This window comes from Lynx rufus, unplaced genomic scaffold (genome assembly GCF_022079265.1).
Source record: "Lynx rufus isolate CCGP_SWC_20201006 ecotype Redwood Valley unplaced genomic scaffold, mLynRuf1.p SCAF_13, whole genome shotgun sequence".
Taxonomy (NCBI): Eukaryota; Metazoa; Chordata; class Mammalia; order Carnivora; family Felidae; genus Lynx; species Lynx rufus.
The window spans coordinates 10,626,339-10,640,270 of record NW_025814827.1 but is presented as its reverse complement, the minus strand read 5'-3'; the positions used below and the strand labels follow the sequence as shown (position 1 = coordinate 10,640,270).

The 13,932-nt window shown below is 48.9% G+C and overlaps 1 protein-coding gene across 2 annotated transcripts in view; it reads right to left on the bottom strand.

The window, feature by feature from the left end:
* The window catches only part of MEGF11 (multiple EGF like domains 11), a 229,653-nt gene that overhangs the window by 66,495 nt on the left and 149,226 nt on the right, over nucleotides 1-13,932 (bottom strand). For both annotated transcript variants that reach the window (XM_047074919.1, XM_047074920.1), the window contains exons 5-7: nucleotides 10,790-11,036; nucleotides 9,357-9,477; nucleotides 1,424-1,560 (exon numbers count right to left, since the gene is read on the bottom strand). In XM_047074919.1, the coding sequence (XP_046930875.1) occupies nucleotides 1,424-1,560; nucleotides 9,357-9,477; nucleotides 10,790-11,036 (505 nt within the window). The remainder of the gene's footprint in view (nucleotides 1-1,423; nucleotides 1,561-9,356; nucleotides 9,478-10,789; nucleotides 11,037-13,932) is intronic.

Genomic DNA, 13,932 nt, shown 5'->3' with positions numbered 1-13,932 from the left:
AGAGCGTCAGTGATGTAAGGTCTACTGGTGTTGTGTCCAGCAAGCTGGAAGTCTGGGCCTGCTTGTCTCCAACAACAAGTGAGCTGTGTTACCTCTCGTGTGCAGGTGGACTGCAACAAAGGGTCCTGTTCTGGTTCTGGGGTCTTCTAGCTCCTGACCCTTGTAGCTCATCCTGAGCATTTCCTTATTGGGGGAGAGGGTGAGGATGTGAAGTTGGGCTCGGTGCTTCAGTCCTTCCCCTCTGCACCTTCCCCCAGAGACCCCCATCTTTGACAGAGATCAGAGAGGATTTCCAGATACCGCACCCCATGTTCTAAGGCTGGGAAGACCAAAGGGATGAATACTGGCTCACAAAGAGATTAGATCTGGCTCAAAAGACTTTGGGCTAGAAGCACATAAATGTAAAGCAAAAAATGGAAAATCACTTTTCTGGACATTGCCAAGAATTTGAGGCTGACTCCAGTCACAGTTGGAGGGGCCCAATTATATTGTCACAACCAGAAAGATCAATTAGTTGACTCAGCCTCGATCCCTGCTTGCTGATGTTATCTGGGCAGGAGAAGCAGAGGGATGGTGAACAAATGTTCCTCTTGCCTCACCTTGTCTGGGCAGAGTAACAAAACCCAAGGTCAGAGATAAAACACAGACCCCACAGAAGCAGAAAAAGCATGTGAGAGCCTCCTTTCTACCACCCCTCTCTTTGCTCAAAGAGACACATGTAGTTGAGACTTGGCCCAGGTCCTGTGGGCAAACGTCCTCTTCCAGCTCTGAATTCACTCACCATCCAACACACTGACTGTGGCTTCTCTCACTTCCATAGCACCAAGCCCATCATCATGGCATCCTTCTTCCTACCATGGCAAATGTGCTTATACGGTAATTCCTCAGTTATGTGTTTTGTGAGTTATCCGCTCTGCAAGGCTGGAGTGATTCCAGGACTCTGGTGCCCTTGTTCAGTCTGCTCTCAGGCCTCTAGCCTTCAGAGGATGCAAACTTATGCCTGTATCCTTTTGGCAGAACTCAAATTAGGCATAGAAATTTAGTTCTAGAAGAAATTATGCAAAACGTACTAACTAGTTTGCACCCCCAGCTTCCTTGGATTACTGGTTCCATTGTCTCCCTGCAGTAAGGCAGAAAGCAGAGAGTGGATAGTAGGTGTTCACTTCCTTCTCTGGGTGAGTCAGTGCAAGTTTAGGGCTTGGGTCACCAGGCTGGGGGCGGGGTGGTGTGTGTAGCGGGCCAAGGGCCAGGAAGGATGAGTTGATGAGTCTTCCTGGCAGGAGGACTCAGAATGCTTTCGAGAAAGGAGCAGGAAGGCTCACAGAGGGACGCTGTGGGCTGGTGAACCCCAGCCGCTCTCTGCAAGGCTGCCGGGAAAATGAGCAATATGAACAGCAAGGACAATAGCTAGCCCCCCTCTTACCTGTCCCCCATGTAGCCAGCTGTGCAGTGGCACCGTCCAGTCACATGATCACACTGCCCTCCATGGTGGCAAGGACAGTCCTGGCTGCAGTTCTGGCCGAATGTCCCTGGTGGGCAGGGCTGGGCACACACTGCTCCCTGAAACAGAGGAGGGAAGACACACATAGGTAGTGCAATCCTGAGGCCACTCTCTCCTAGAAGTGGCACAGCGGTTGTAGTCCAGCGACCACCCCATTTCCTCAGTGGGACTTTCTTCCCAGTCATAAAGCATAAGAAGCTGGACATGGTGGCTTCCGAAGCCCCAATTTAGAGACAGGGAGACTGAAGCCAATTTGCTCATCCAATTATTCAGCACACATTTATTAAGTGCCTGTTGTATACCAGGCTCTGTGTTAGACATTATGGATACAAAAGTATGAGGGAGACTCGATTTGTGACCTCCAATCTACTGGGGAGAGAGGCAACAAAGCAGATAACTCAAGTACAATGTGCTAAGCACTGTGACACTGGCAGACAATAAAATGCTGAGGAAACACAGACACTCTAATTAAACATAGTGGTCTGGAAACACACACTTTATTTCTATTTCTTTCCCAAACCCTGCTAACATGAAAGCAAAGGGGCAAAGGTATGAGCCTGCAAAGACAAAAGCAATGGAAGCGGAGACCATGCAGGGCACAAACATCTTCCAAGATATGCTGGAAGATGGTAACCTCAGAAAAGCTCAGGAATCAAAGACACCAAGAACATCTGAAGGTCCAAGGACAGGTGTGCAGGAACAGAAGGGCTATTCAAAAGTTTATAATAGATAGAATTAGACCCCAGACCTCTGCCCCCACTTCAAACAGCCAGGTGACTTCCCCAGTCTGGCAGAAGCCTGGAAGTTGACTTTTGAAGAGTCTGACCCACGTAGGCTTGGACAGAGGGATACCAAGCACAACTGAGGGAGGTGCCATGAGAAACAGGGATCCTGTGCACTCTGCCTGCTCAGCAACTAGACTGCTGATTACCATTCCTGCTAGGGATGCAGGTAAGCTCAAAAGCAAAAACCTACAGATATTGGTATTTGAGGGTCCCATCAGTCAACAAGCCTGGAAACTCCCCCTACCTTTCAGCTTCCTAACAGCTTTTCTGAGGCTCACCAGAAAACCTGAACAGGTAGTGGAGGATCACCAGATATTTCAAATGAAATAACAGATGAAGACCTAAGCAGAAAATACACAAAAGGAACACAGAGGATATAGGAAGTATGCAGGAAGCAAAGACAACTTTTAAAAAGAGAATTACAAACCTCCGTTATAATTAAAATGAGTATCCGTAGGTAGTTATTTGAAATTATTTTTATCTATGAAAGAGCAGAGTGCTATAAAAGGAAATATCCCAGAGAAAAGTAAAGATTTCTTGAAATTTAAAAATAAGATGGCAGAAATTTAAAAATTTTTAGTAGAAGAGATGGAAAATGCATAAATTTCCCATAAAGTAGGACAAGAGAGAGGGAGAAGTGCGGGGGTGGGGGGAGGCACTGAAGGAGGAAACTGTAGGCAAAATATAATAAAATTAGAGGATCAGTCCAGGAGGTCTGACATCTAATTAACAGAGGATTTCAGACAGTGGAACAGAGAAAATTGAGGTGCCTAAATTAAATGGGAAATATAATACAAGAAAAATTTCCCAGAATGGAATAATGGAAAGCACTGATCTCTGAATTGAAAAGGTCTAGAGAGTTTCCAGCATGAAAAATGAAAAAGAAAAAGACCCACATTAAGGCTTATAATTATATATTTTTATACTTCCATGGATAAAGAAATTATCCTCAAAGTTTTTAGAAAGTCACATACAAAAGAACAGGAATCAAAATGTATTGGATTTCTTAACTAAAAGCTAGATGATAATGGAGCAATGCCTCAGAAATTCAGAGGAAAATAATTTCCAACCTAGAATTCTATACCCAGCTAAACTAACACTCGGGTGGGGAGTAGCCTCAAAAAACTAACTTCCTAAGCTTCTCTTCTAGAAAGCTACTGAAGGATTTTTTTTCATTAAAAAGAATTATATGATAAAAAGAAAGAAATGGGGACTTCAACAGAAGAGAGAGGTGGAGGGAAACACAGGGTGGCAGTGAAAGGAAGTCCGAGAATGACACCAGGGCAGCAGGAACTGAAGTACACAAAGCTCTGGGGGGTGTGGCCTCCAAGAAAGAAATTGGAACAAAACCCAAATTGAGAGATTTCTAATGGGTCTGAACTTTTGGAGAGGCCTTTTTGAGTTCTGACAGAGAGTTTTAGGGATAAATTAGTAACAATACATAGGTGAGCATATTCACATAAACACTGATTTTGAATTCATTATGTCATCAAATTATGAAGTCATCAATGTCATCAAAATGATTCAACCAAAAATTATAATAAAGTTGCACTGAGAAGGTTGGGGAAGGGTTGCATGTGATGTGATGTGATGTGTGTGTGTGTGTGTGTGTGTGTGTGTGTGTGTGTGTGTAAGACAGATCTGAATCTTATCCTATGGTACGAAGTCAACAGAAATGGCAATGAAATGGCAGTGAAGCATGTGATGCAGAAATGCAGAAGGAAATGCCAGAAGAAACACCTACAAGAGGTGAATGCACTTGCCTTTCAGGAGTAGGATTTGTGAGTGAGTCAGGGGACTACTTTCCCCTCCCTCCAGTACTAGCCTTGTGAGATTAGATAACTTAAAACATTTTTTTAAATGTTTATTTCTGAGAGAGCAAGAGCGAGAGAGAGAATGAGCAGGGGAGGGGCAGAGAGAGAGAGGAAGACACAGAATCTGAAGCAGGCTCCAGGCTCTGAGCTGTCACCACAGATCCAGATGTGGGGCTTGAATTTGTGAACTGTGAGATCATGACCTGAGCGGAAGTTGGATGCCCAACCGATTGAGCCACCCAGGTGCCCCGAGATTAGATAACTTTAAACAATTATATCTATGAATCTTAGGTCTTTATAAAAGAGAAATCTGAACAAGCTTCCCTTTCAGCCTCCCCCTTTCATTTCTCTTATGGAGACCAAGGATTCTCCCACAATTAATTCATCAATAAGTTCAATACACAGTTATTAAGCACCAATAACTGCTGGCCCAGAGGAAGCTGGTTTACTCAGGAAAATGCTGCCAGACCCAGGTCATTTTTCAATATCATCCAATTTATTGTAATGAATTAGGTGAGAGGCCTTTTAGCTCAGATTTCTCTTCCCCACCTGTCAGAAGGTGAGGGGCTGGTGTGGGGGGAGTGGAAGGGGGAATGGAGAAGGCAGAGGCAGCAGCTGAGGGGACAGTGAGATGAGTGTGTATGTGAGGAGAGGGGCAGGGAAAAGCCACAGAGGAAGGGGCCCTTTTCCTCCTGGGGGTGATAGGGGTTCCCCATAGAGGCTTGCCTTTCTCACTATACCCCAGAAGCTTCTAAGACATGACCAGGACTCCACAAGGAGGCCCACAGAGAAGCTTCGTGTACAGAGTGCTGCCTTCTGAAATTGCCTGGGAAAATCAAGCATCCTGGAGGCTTTTCAGACAGGTGGGCAATCACCTCCTGAAGCCCCTGCAATGTTCCCCAACTGCAGGCACCCCAAATGCCTGAATCCCTGGGCTCCCTCTCGGGCTTGAGCTCCTGGGGCCTGAAGGAATTCAGTATCTTGGAAGGCCTGCTGCCTGGTATGGCTGACAGAACACTGGACTCAAAGTCAGCACTTGGGCTCCGGTCCCAGCTCTGCCTCCTCCCAGATGGCTGAGCTCGGACAAGCCCCATGATTGCTCTAAGCCTCAGTTTCCTCACCTATAAAATGGGAGTAGTAACTCCCAGTCTCCAAGGTGGTTGTAAATGTTACGTGAGGTTGGAGATGCAAAGGAAGCTAGTACAGTGCCCTAAAGAGCAGGCCCTTAATTGGTATTAATTCCACGCAAGTAGACATCTGGCGGTCGCAAGGAGGAGGGGCCCAGCACGAACAGGGCCTGGGAAGAGGGAGAGAACCTTAACTGGTAGCTGAAGGATAGGTTTTGGGGGATGAGCTTTGGGGAGAGCAGGCAGGGAAGTGTCAGCTTCGGAGAAGGCTGTGGCTTCTCTTCGGGTTTCTCTTCTGCTATTATGAGCTAAATTGTGTCTCCCCAAATTCATATACCTTAACCCCTGGTAGCTCAGATTGTGACTGTATTTGGAGATACAGCCTTTATAGAGGTAATATGGTTAAAATGAGGTGATAAGCGTGGGCCCTAATCTAACCTGATGGGTATCCTTATACAAAGGGGAGAGGAGGACACAGAGACACAAAGAGGGAAGCCCTTGTGAAGACACGTGGAGAAAACAGCTGTCTAAACCTAAGGCGAGAGGTCTTAGAAGGAGCCAACCCCACCAACACTTTGATCTTGACTTCTGGCCTCAAGAACGGTAAGAAAAGGCATTTCTGGGGTTTAAGCGCCCCGTCCCCCTCCCCCCACCCACCCCGTCAGTGTGACTTTGTTACAACGGCCCCAACAGACTAACACACCTGCCCTGTGGTCAACTGAGTGCACATCTCCAACAGTATGGGGTCCTGGGCCCTGTGGCATCTAGAAGGTTGGAGGTGAGGTGAGGCAACAGTTCTGCTCCTCTCAGAACTGGTTCGACCAAATGGTTTGTCAAGATCTGGAAACCAGCCACTTCTTAAGAGGATCATGGCTAAAGGGAGCATAAACGATGAAAGGACTCAGGCCACACCAATTCTCCCAGAGAAGGAACAACTCAGCCTCTCCAAGCATCTCAAGGCATTTCTAATTATCACCACTGGCCCACATAGCATGGATGCTCTCAATGAACAGTGAGTGGCTGGTGTGGGCGCTGAGAAAGCGGTCCAGGCACAGGCCAGGACGTGGGCTCCATGAATCATCCTTCCTAGACGTGAGCATCTATGATTTTACAGCCTCAGCTCCAAACACCAATGCCTGGCCCTCTGCGATACCTGGTCCTACTTCTGAGCACCTCAGCCCCATCTCTGTTCAGGCCTGTAGTTCTGTGTGTGTGTGTGTGTGTGTGTGTGTGTGTGTGTGTGTGTGCGCGCGCGCGTGCGCATGCACACGTGTGTTACATGCCCATACACACACTATATCCAGCCTCCACCATCAGACTGGGAACTCCTAACGGGAGCCCATCACACACCTCCTACCTCCCCTTTGTCTGCAGTGTCCACTCTCATCCAACCACTCACACCTGGCTTCTCGAATTCTCTGGAAGGTGAAAGAGAGTAAATACTTTCCCAAGCTCTTTGCAAAGGCCCCTCCTGGAACAGGCTAATGACAGCTAGGCCTGGTGGCCAGGAATCTCTGAGGAGGGGCCTGGAGGTCCAGAGATACTGGGGACTCTTCTCTAGCTCTGCACAGTGCCTCAGTCCTTTGGGGGAGCCGCACTGTGTGAGCTAGTGATTTTAATTTTTTTTTAATGTTTATTTATTTTTGAGAGAGACAGAGAGATGGGGGGGGGGCGCAGAGAGAGAAAGGGAGACACAGAATCCGAAGCAGGCTCCAGGCTCTGAGTTGTCAGCACAGAGCCCAACGCGGCCACAAGATCATAACCTGAGCTGAAGTCGGATGTTTAACTGACTGAGCCACCTAGGCGCTCTGGATTGTACTCTTTAGATCTGTGAGTGTGGTGGAAGCTGCTGGGGGCCAACAAGAAAGTGAGGGCTTGGAGGATGATAAAGGCAGGACCCTTCTGCCCAGCACCCTCTTCCCAGCCCCAGCCGTCCCTGGGAGGGGCCTCAGGACTGAGCTGCAGCGTCCTTACACTGTGACTCTGCATGCACGAGGGGTATTAATAATTCATACAAATCTGCAAGTTAAATGCTGTGTAAAAAATAGAAACGCAATTGTCTACAAAAAAATTAAAAATATAAAGTCCCCAAATCCATAGGTGTCTATTGACAGTTTCCTGTCGTCTCGAAGAACAAACTTCTCACTGTGTTGGGGAGAAACAAATTCCTCCAAGACTTCCTCCCTTCCCCTTCTTTGACCACTGGCTTCCATCAGTCTCTCTAGAGAGGCCTGTGGCCCATTCTCCTCCTCCCTCACCCTGACCCAACCTCAATGCCTGCTGCTAGGCCTCTGAAAACCCAGCCTGTGGGTGGTGGAATTCTGGAAGCAGGTGGGAGATAAGAGGGTCTTTCCAGAGACTGGTTCAGGGCGGGAGAAATGGGCAGGTGAGAAATGAGAGAGGCAGCAGCAGCCCCTTTGTCCTCAGAAGAGACAGACAGACACCAAGGGCTGGGGTTCAGGAGTCCAGAGTCAAGAGACCCAGATTCTAACCCACCTTCCTCTTAACCAGCAGTGTAGCCTTGGACAGGTCACTCAACCTCTCTGGGCCTCAGCTTCCTCATCTGAGAAAGGAGGGGATTGATGGACCAGTGGTGTTCAGACCTCAAAAAGCTGGGAGGCCCTGTTTTTATGTGAAATCTTACCAAGAACCTCAATATAGAAAGATTAAAATGGAGAAGTGAGGGTGTGTGGGACCCAGAGCCCTAATTATTAGGCTCCCCACCCACCCTCACCTCCAAGAAACCTTAGGGTTCTGTGAAACTCGGAAGGAAATCCTACAGTCTTGATCAATTATTTCCAAATATGGATCTGCGGACAGGGTTGGCTGCTTCAGAATCATCTGGGGAGCTTATTAAAGATAGAGATCCAGGCCCCAGAAAGTCTCTGGTGGGGCCTGGAAATCTGTTCTTAAGACCCACCCCCAGCCCCAGAAACTCTGGCGTGCAGCCACATTTGGACACTGCTGGGCCAAATCATCCCCTGGTCCTTTCCTGCTCTAAAAAATCCCGGCAAATCTGTGCCCGTGTCAATGGGCCCTGCAAGCATCCCTCCAGCCTGCTCCCCATGACCTGTGCATTCACAGCTTCCCGAAATACCCTGCTCCTGCTCAGTACCCCTGTCCTCTCTGGCTTTGCAAAGAAGTTTCAGGCCCTGGGGGATGCAGCCCCCTGTGTCACTGAGCTTCCCCCAAAATGAGGTGTGTTACTGGAGAGTCAGAGGCGGGGGCGCAGCCTGGGAGAGTCCGATTTAGTGACTCGGCGCTCCTGAGAAGCTTGGGTCATTGGTGGGGGGAGCACTGACAGAGTGTGTTAGCTAAAAAAACGAGGCTTGTGGACTGTCTGCAGGATCCAGGGATGTAAAACAAGCAATGATAAAGGACAGAGTCTGCAAGGCACTTTGAACGTGCACTGCCTCATCTGAGCCTTTTGCCCACCAGGATGGTTATGAAGGGCAGGGCTTACTATTGTTGTATGGGTTCTGCTTACAGATGGGGAAACAGAGACCAGAGTAACTGAGCACTTTTTTCAGGGTCAACACTGGTTGCAGGACCTGAACTGAGGCCTGTGAGGTTATAATTCCCATCCTTTCCTTTCCATAATAGTGGTTCCCAGACACAAGAGCTGGGTTGGTTGAGGCTGCACCAGAATCACCTGGAGCACATATTGAAATACAGATTCTGGGCCCACAGAACAGGGGGGTACAGGCTGGGAATCTGAAGTTCTAGAACTTCAGGTGATCTCTACTCTTCCGTCTCCCCTCCTCCTCCCACCTGTTCCCCTGCCCTCACACCACACCCTTTCTGCCACATTGGGCCCAGAGCCCACGGCAGCTCAGCTAAGTACCTATGTCCAAGGAAAGAGCTTATCTAGATTTCAACTCCTTTGAGCATGAGAGACCACAGGCTCAGAGAGGTTAAGGAACCTGCCATCAGTTCACACAGCCCTTAGATGTAGACTGTCATTCAAAGTTGTGTCCAAGGGATCTCTGGTGGTTATCTAGTGATGCCTGTGACCACAGATAGGAGGGAGGGTTTTCAGGGTGGGAAAAGAATTCAGCCCCTCAACGTGTGTGTGAGGGGCGCTCACACCTCTTACAGAGGCCCACCCAGGTCCTGTGGGCCCACCTACCGTCCAGCCTGGGGGGCAGGCACACTCTCCAGTGATGTGGTGGCAGGTGCCCCCATTCTGGCAGGGGCAGCGCAGCTCACAGTAAGCCCCGTGGCTTCCAGGTGGACACAGCTCCTCACAGCTGCATGAGGAAGCAGAGGTGTTAGACATGGCAGCATTCAGTCAGTGACAGTGTCCCAGTACTCCAGGGCTCCCTAGGAATTCGAGAGTCCACAGTCAATGTGAACTGTATTAGGGCCAGTTAGCTGCGATGCAGTCCTGCTTTCTGCCAGAAGGGGGAAACAGGGCTCAGACATAATGAACTGGAATGCTGTGTGACTGGGCCCATGCCTATGGGGTAACTTAAGTGCTTAATGTCAAGAAGAGTGTTTTTTGGGGAAGGCTTCCGTGAGAGGAAGACATTTTATGTGGGTCCTGAAGGTGAAGTTAGTTCCACTGGGAGAAGGGAAGGAAGGGCATGCCAGGCAGAAGGAACAGCATGAGTAAAGGCACTGAGATGTGGTTATTGATCTGGCTTTTAAGAATCTACCTAGATTCAGGGAGAGTAAGTATCTGGGGCATGCCCCACTTTTAGCCTCTGGAAAGGTCTCAGCTATCATGATGGGTTCATGTGCACTGCTGAGGTATGAGGGAGGCTTTGCACAGGATCTTGGCCTTGGGCCTCAGGGAAATGGCCCTGGCCTCTAGCTGGAGCTGGCCCTGGAGTTGGCCAGACCTTGGGGCAGGAAACACCCTCAATCAAGGATGTGTCCCTGACCAGTGTCCTTGGATACCCTCTCAGGATCTAGGGCTGTTGGGAGGCCACTGAGTCTTCAACAGAGTGGGGAGTAGGGAGGAGAACTTCAATCTTGCTCTGAGGGGGTCTCAATTAAGCAGTCTTGGAGGTTCCCTCTCAGTTCAGACTCTCTAGAGAACTGGAGTGAGGGGTGTTTGGGGTGTGAGGGGAAAAGACAGGGGATATGAACAGGCACAATAAATTCTCTGAATCTATTCATGGTACTTACTGCCCAGGGCCCTCACCCATCTCTTTCTCAAATGGCCTGGAAGGGTCGGGACCCAGGTGAGCAGCGGGCGTTTGGGTTATGATCAGAGGAGAATGCCAAACTGAGGTCTGGGGCCCGGACAGGAAGGGCCTCCCGGGAGGAGTTTCATGAACTCCTGATGTACTTGGTCTCAGCTTGCACCTGTCACCCTGGGGCCTGGATGGAGGGACCGGGGACCTGCGTGGGTGAGGCCTGGGCATTTAACCTCTGTAGGGTTTGGGGTCACAGCGCGGGAGATCTGCCAGCCAGGACTGCCTTGAACTTCTGTCTGTACCCCCTACCCTGCTCCTCAGTTAGGAGCCAGTGGCAGACTGCGCAGCTGCGGGGAGGGAGCCAGCCCCGCCCCGCCCCGCCCCGCCCCGCCCCTCGGGCCCTGGGGGCGGTACTCACTAGACTCCGGTGTAGCCCGGCGCGCAGAGGCACTGGCCGGTGCGGGGGTCGCAGCTGGCTCCGTGGCGGCACTGGCACTGCAGCTGGCAGCCCTTGCCGTGGGTGCCCGGCGCACAGAGCTCCTCGCAGCGCCAGCCGCGGAAGCCGGCGGCACACACGCAGGCGCCCGTGATGGGGTTGCACAGGGCTCCATTCTGGCATTGGCACCGATTGCTGCAATGGGGGCCCCAGTGGTCGCTGTCACAGCCTGCAAGAGAGGAGCCCGTCAGGGCTGAGGGAATTCCCTGAGGGACTGTCCTTGGGACGGGGGCCGGAACCGATACCCCAAAGGCCACTCTCTGCGTTGCTCTTCCCTGGATAAGGAGACAGCAAGGGCCATTAGGGGGGAAGCTTTGGCACCTCATAACCTCCATGGGCTCTTCGCCAAGCCACTCCACTAATCATACACCCTAAGAAGATTGTTTCTTCAAGGTATCTCCCAGTCTGGGCCATCCCATTCCAACCAGTGCTTCCCTGAAGCCCCTCCCCGGTATTGAAATTCTGGAACCATAAGCTATTCACCTCCCTCTGCCTTTGCTAAATTCTTCTTGGTTGGTTGTCTCTGTTCCTCTCAGCCAGGCTTTCTCTTCTGGTTTGCTACCGCTCTTCTCTGTGACACTACTCACTCCCCCTTTCCAGTCCCTCCCCAGCCCAGCCCCCATCTCTCTCTCTTTCCCTCTCTTCCTGAAACTCGTTAGTTTTCTCACCTCTTGTACCTCACTCTCCAGTGAGAATGCCTTCTAGCTCCCTGCACCCTCTCCCCCCCCACCCCCCTCCCATCTCCCTGTCACCCTTCCCATCTGTCTCTCCGAGGCTTCTCCTTTTCAGCAATGTCTACCCACCCTGCACCCCCACCCCCCGCCCCTGGGTTGCTTTATCTTCAGTTCAATTTCTTTACTTTCCAAGTAGCCAACTTCAGAAGGAGCAGGAAAAAGAAATGTTTCCCTGGGAGGAGCCAGACAGCCTTCAAGATCTTTATATGTAATTAAATGTTTCAAAGAGTGATATCTGAGCCAGCTTTGCAGAAACTTTCACAGCTGTGGAAAGGACCTGAATGGCAGAGCCCCAGGTAGGTCACCCAGCCTGCTGCCACCTCCCCCTCTGACCTTCCCCTGGTGCAGATAGGACACCCAATACCAAGATGTCCTCAAACCACAGGCTCACTCACTTGAATCCTGGAGTGTGGTGGATGTGGGGTTCAAGCATGGCCATAGACAGGCACAGATAATGTTCTATGAGAAGTTCAATGGAGAAAAAGACTACTCCTAGCTAAGGAGATCAGGCAAGACTTCCTAAAGTCTCATTTGTCTGCCTATCAGAGTGACCAAGTGTCCTGGTTTCAGCACTAAAATCCCACCTTCTGAGAAATCCTTCAGTCCTGGCCAAACTGGAATGGCTGGACACCCTACCTTCTGAAGACAAGGTGCCGATCAGATGATCTTTGTGCTCCAGTGATTCTAGGGTTTAGACACTCAGAGAAGGAAGGCGGCAGGTGAGTGTGACTGGAGAAAGTGTCACTGGGGCAGGCTCAGTATGAACAAAGAGGCAGTGGTGCTCGAGTGTTGGGCATGCACGAGAGCAGAAGGTTCTAGTGAGGCCAGTGAGTACATGGGATCTTTGGGGACTAAGGCATTGATGGAGGAATCACTCCATCAGCCCCACAAACTCCACTGGATGTACCTCCCACTTGCTGACCAAGGTCAAATGGTCAATGTCATGGAGCCTGTCCATCATCCTTTAATAGATGGAACCAGCCTGGGCCCAAATCCCTGTCTTGCTTTATTCCTTCTTCATCTCTGCCCCAAATATTCACATATACAAACTGAGCTGCCAGCTTATGAGTAAGCCCCACCCTGCATTTTCTACCTGGTACTACGGTGAGGCAAAATCGAGTCCAACAGCCAAAATGATCTTGACAAAGAACAAAGCTGGAGGCATCATGCTTCCGGATTCCAAACTATATTACAAAGCTATAGTAATCAAAACAGTATGATATGGGCATAAAAACAATGGATCAATGGAACAGAACAAAGAGGCCAGAAATAAACCCAGGAATATATGGTCAGTTAATTTATGACCAAGGAGCCAAGAATATACAATGGGGAAAGGACAGTCTCTTACATCATACACAAACATTAACTCAAAATGGATTAAAGATTGAAATGTAAGACCTGAAACTATGAAACTCCTAGAAGAAAACATAGGTGGTAATCTCCTTGACGCAGGTGATAATTTTCTGGATTTGACACGAAAATCAAAGGCAACAAAACCAAATATAAACAAGTGGGACTGCATTAAACTAAAAAGCTTCTGCATAAGAAAGGAAACCATCAGCAAAATGAAAGGCAACTTACTGAATGGGAGAAAACATGTGCAAATCATGTAACTGACAAGGGGTTACTATTCAAAGTCTATAAAGAACTCATACAACTCAATAGCAAAAAAACAAAAACAAAAACAAAAAACGAAACAAAAAACCCAAACGATCCGATTAAAAAATGGGCAGAGGATCTGAACAGTCATTTTTACAAAGAAGACATACAGAGGGCCAACAGGTACATGAAAAGGTGCTACACATCACTAGTCATCAGGGAAATGCAAATCAGAACCACAATGAGATATCACCTCACACCTGTTAGAACGGCTAGCATCAAAAGACAAGAAATAACAAGTGTTGGCAAAGATGTGGAAAGAAGGGAACCCTCGTGCGCTGTTGGTGGGAATACAAACTGGTGCAACCATTGTGGAAAACAGTATGGAGGTCCCCCCACTCCCAAATTAAAAATAGAACTATCCTATGATCCAGCAATTCCAGTTCTGGGTATTTATCCAAAGGAAATGAAAATACAAACTTGAAAAGATATAGGCACCCTCGTGTTCACTGCAGCATTATCTACGACAGCCAAGACATGCAAGCAACTTAAGTGTCCATTAATCGATAAATGGATAAAGAAGATGTGGTATATATAGACAATGGAATGTTATCCAGCCACAAAAAAGAAGGAAATCCTGTAATTTGTAACAACATGGATGGACCTTGAGGGCATTATGCTAATAAGTCAAACAGAGACTTATGAAATAAGTCAAACAGAGAAAGACAAACA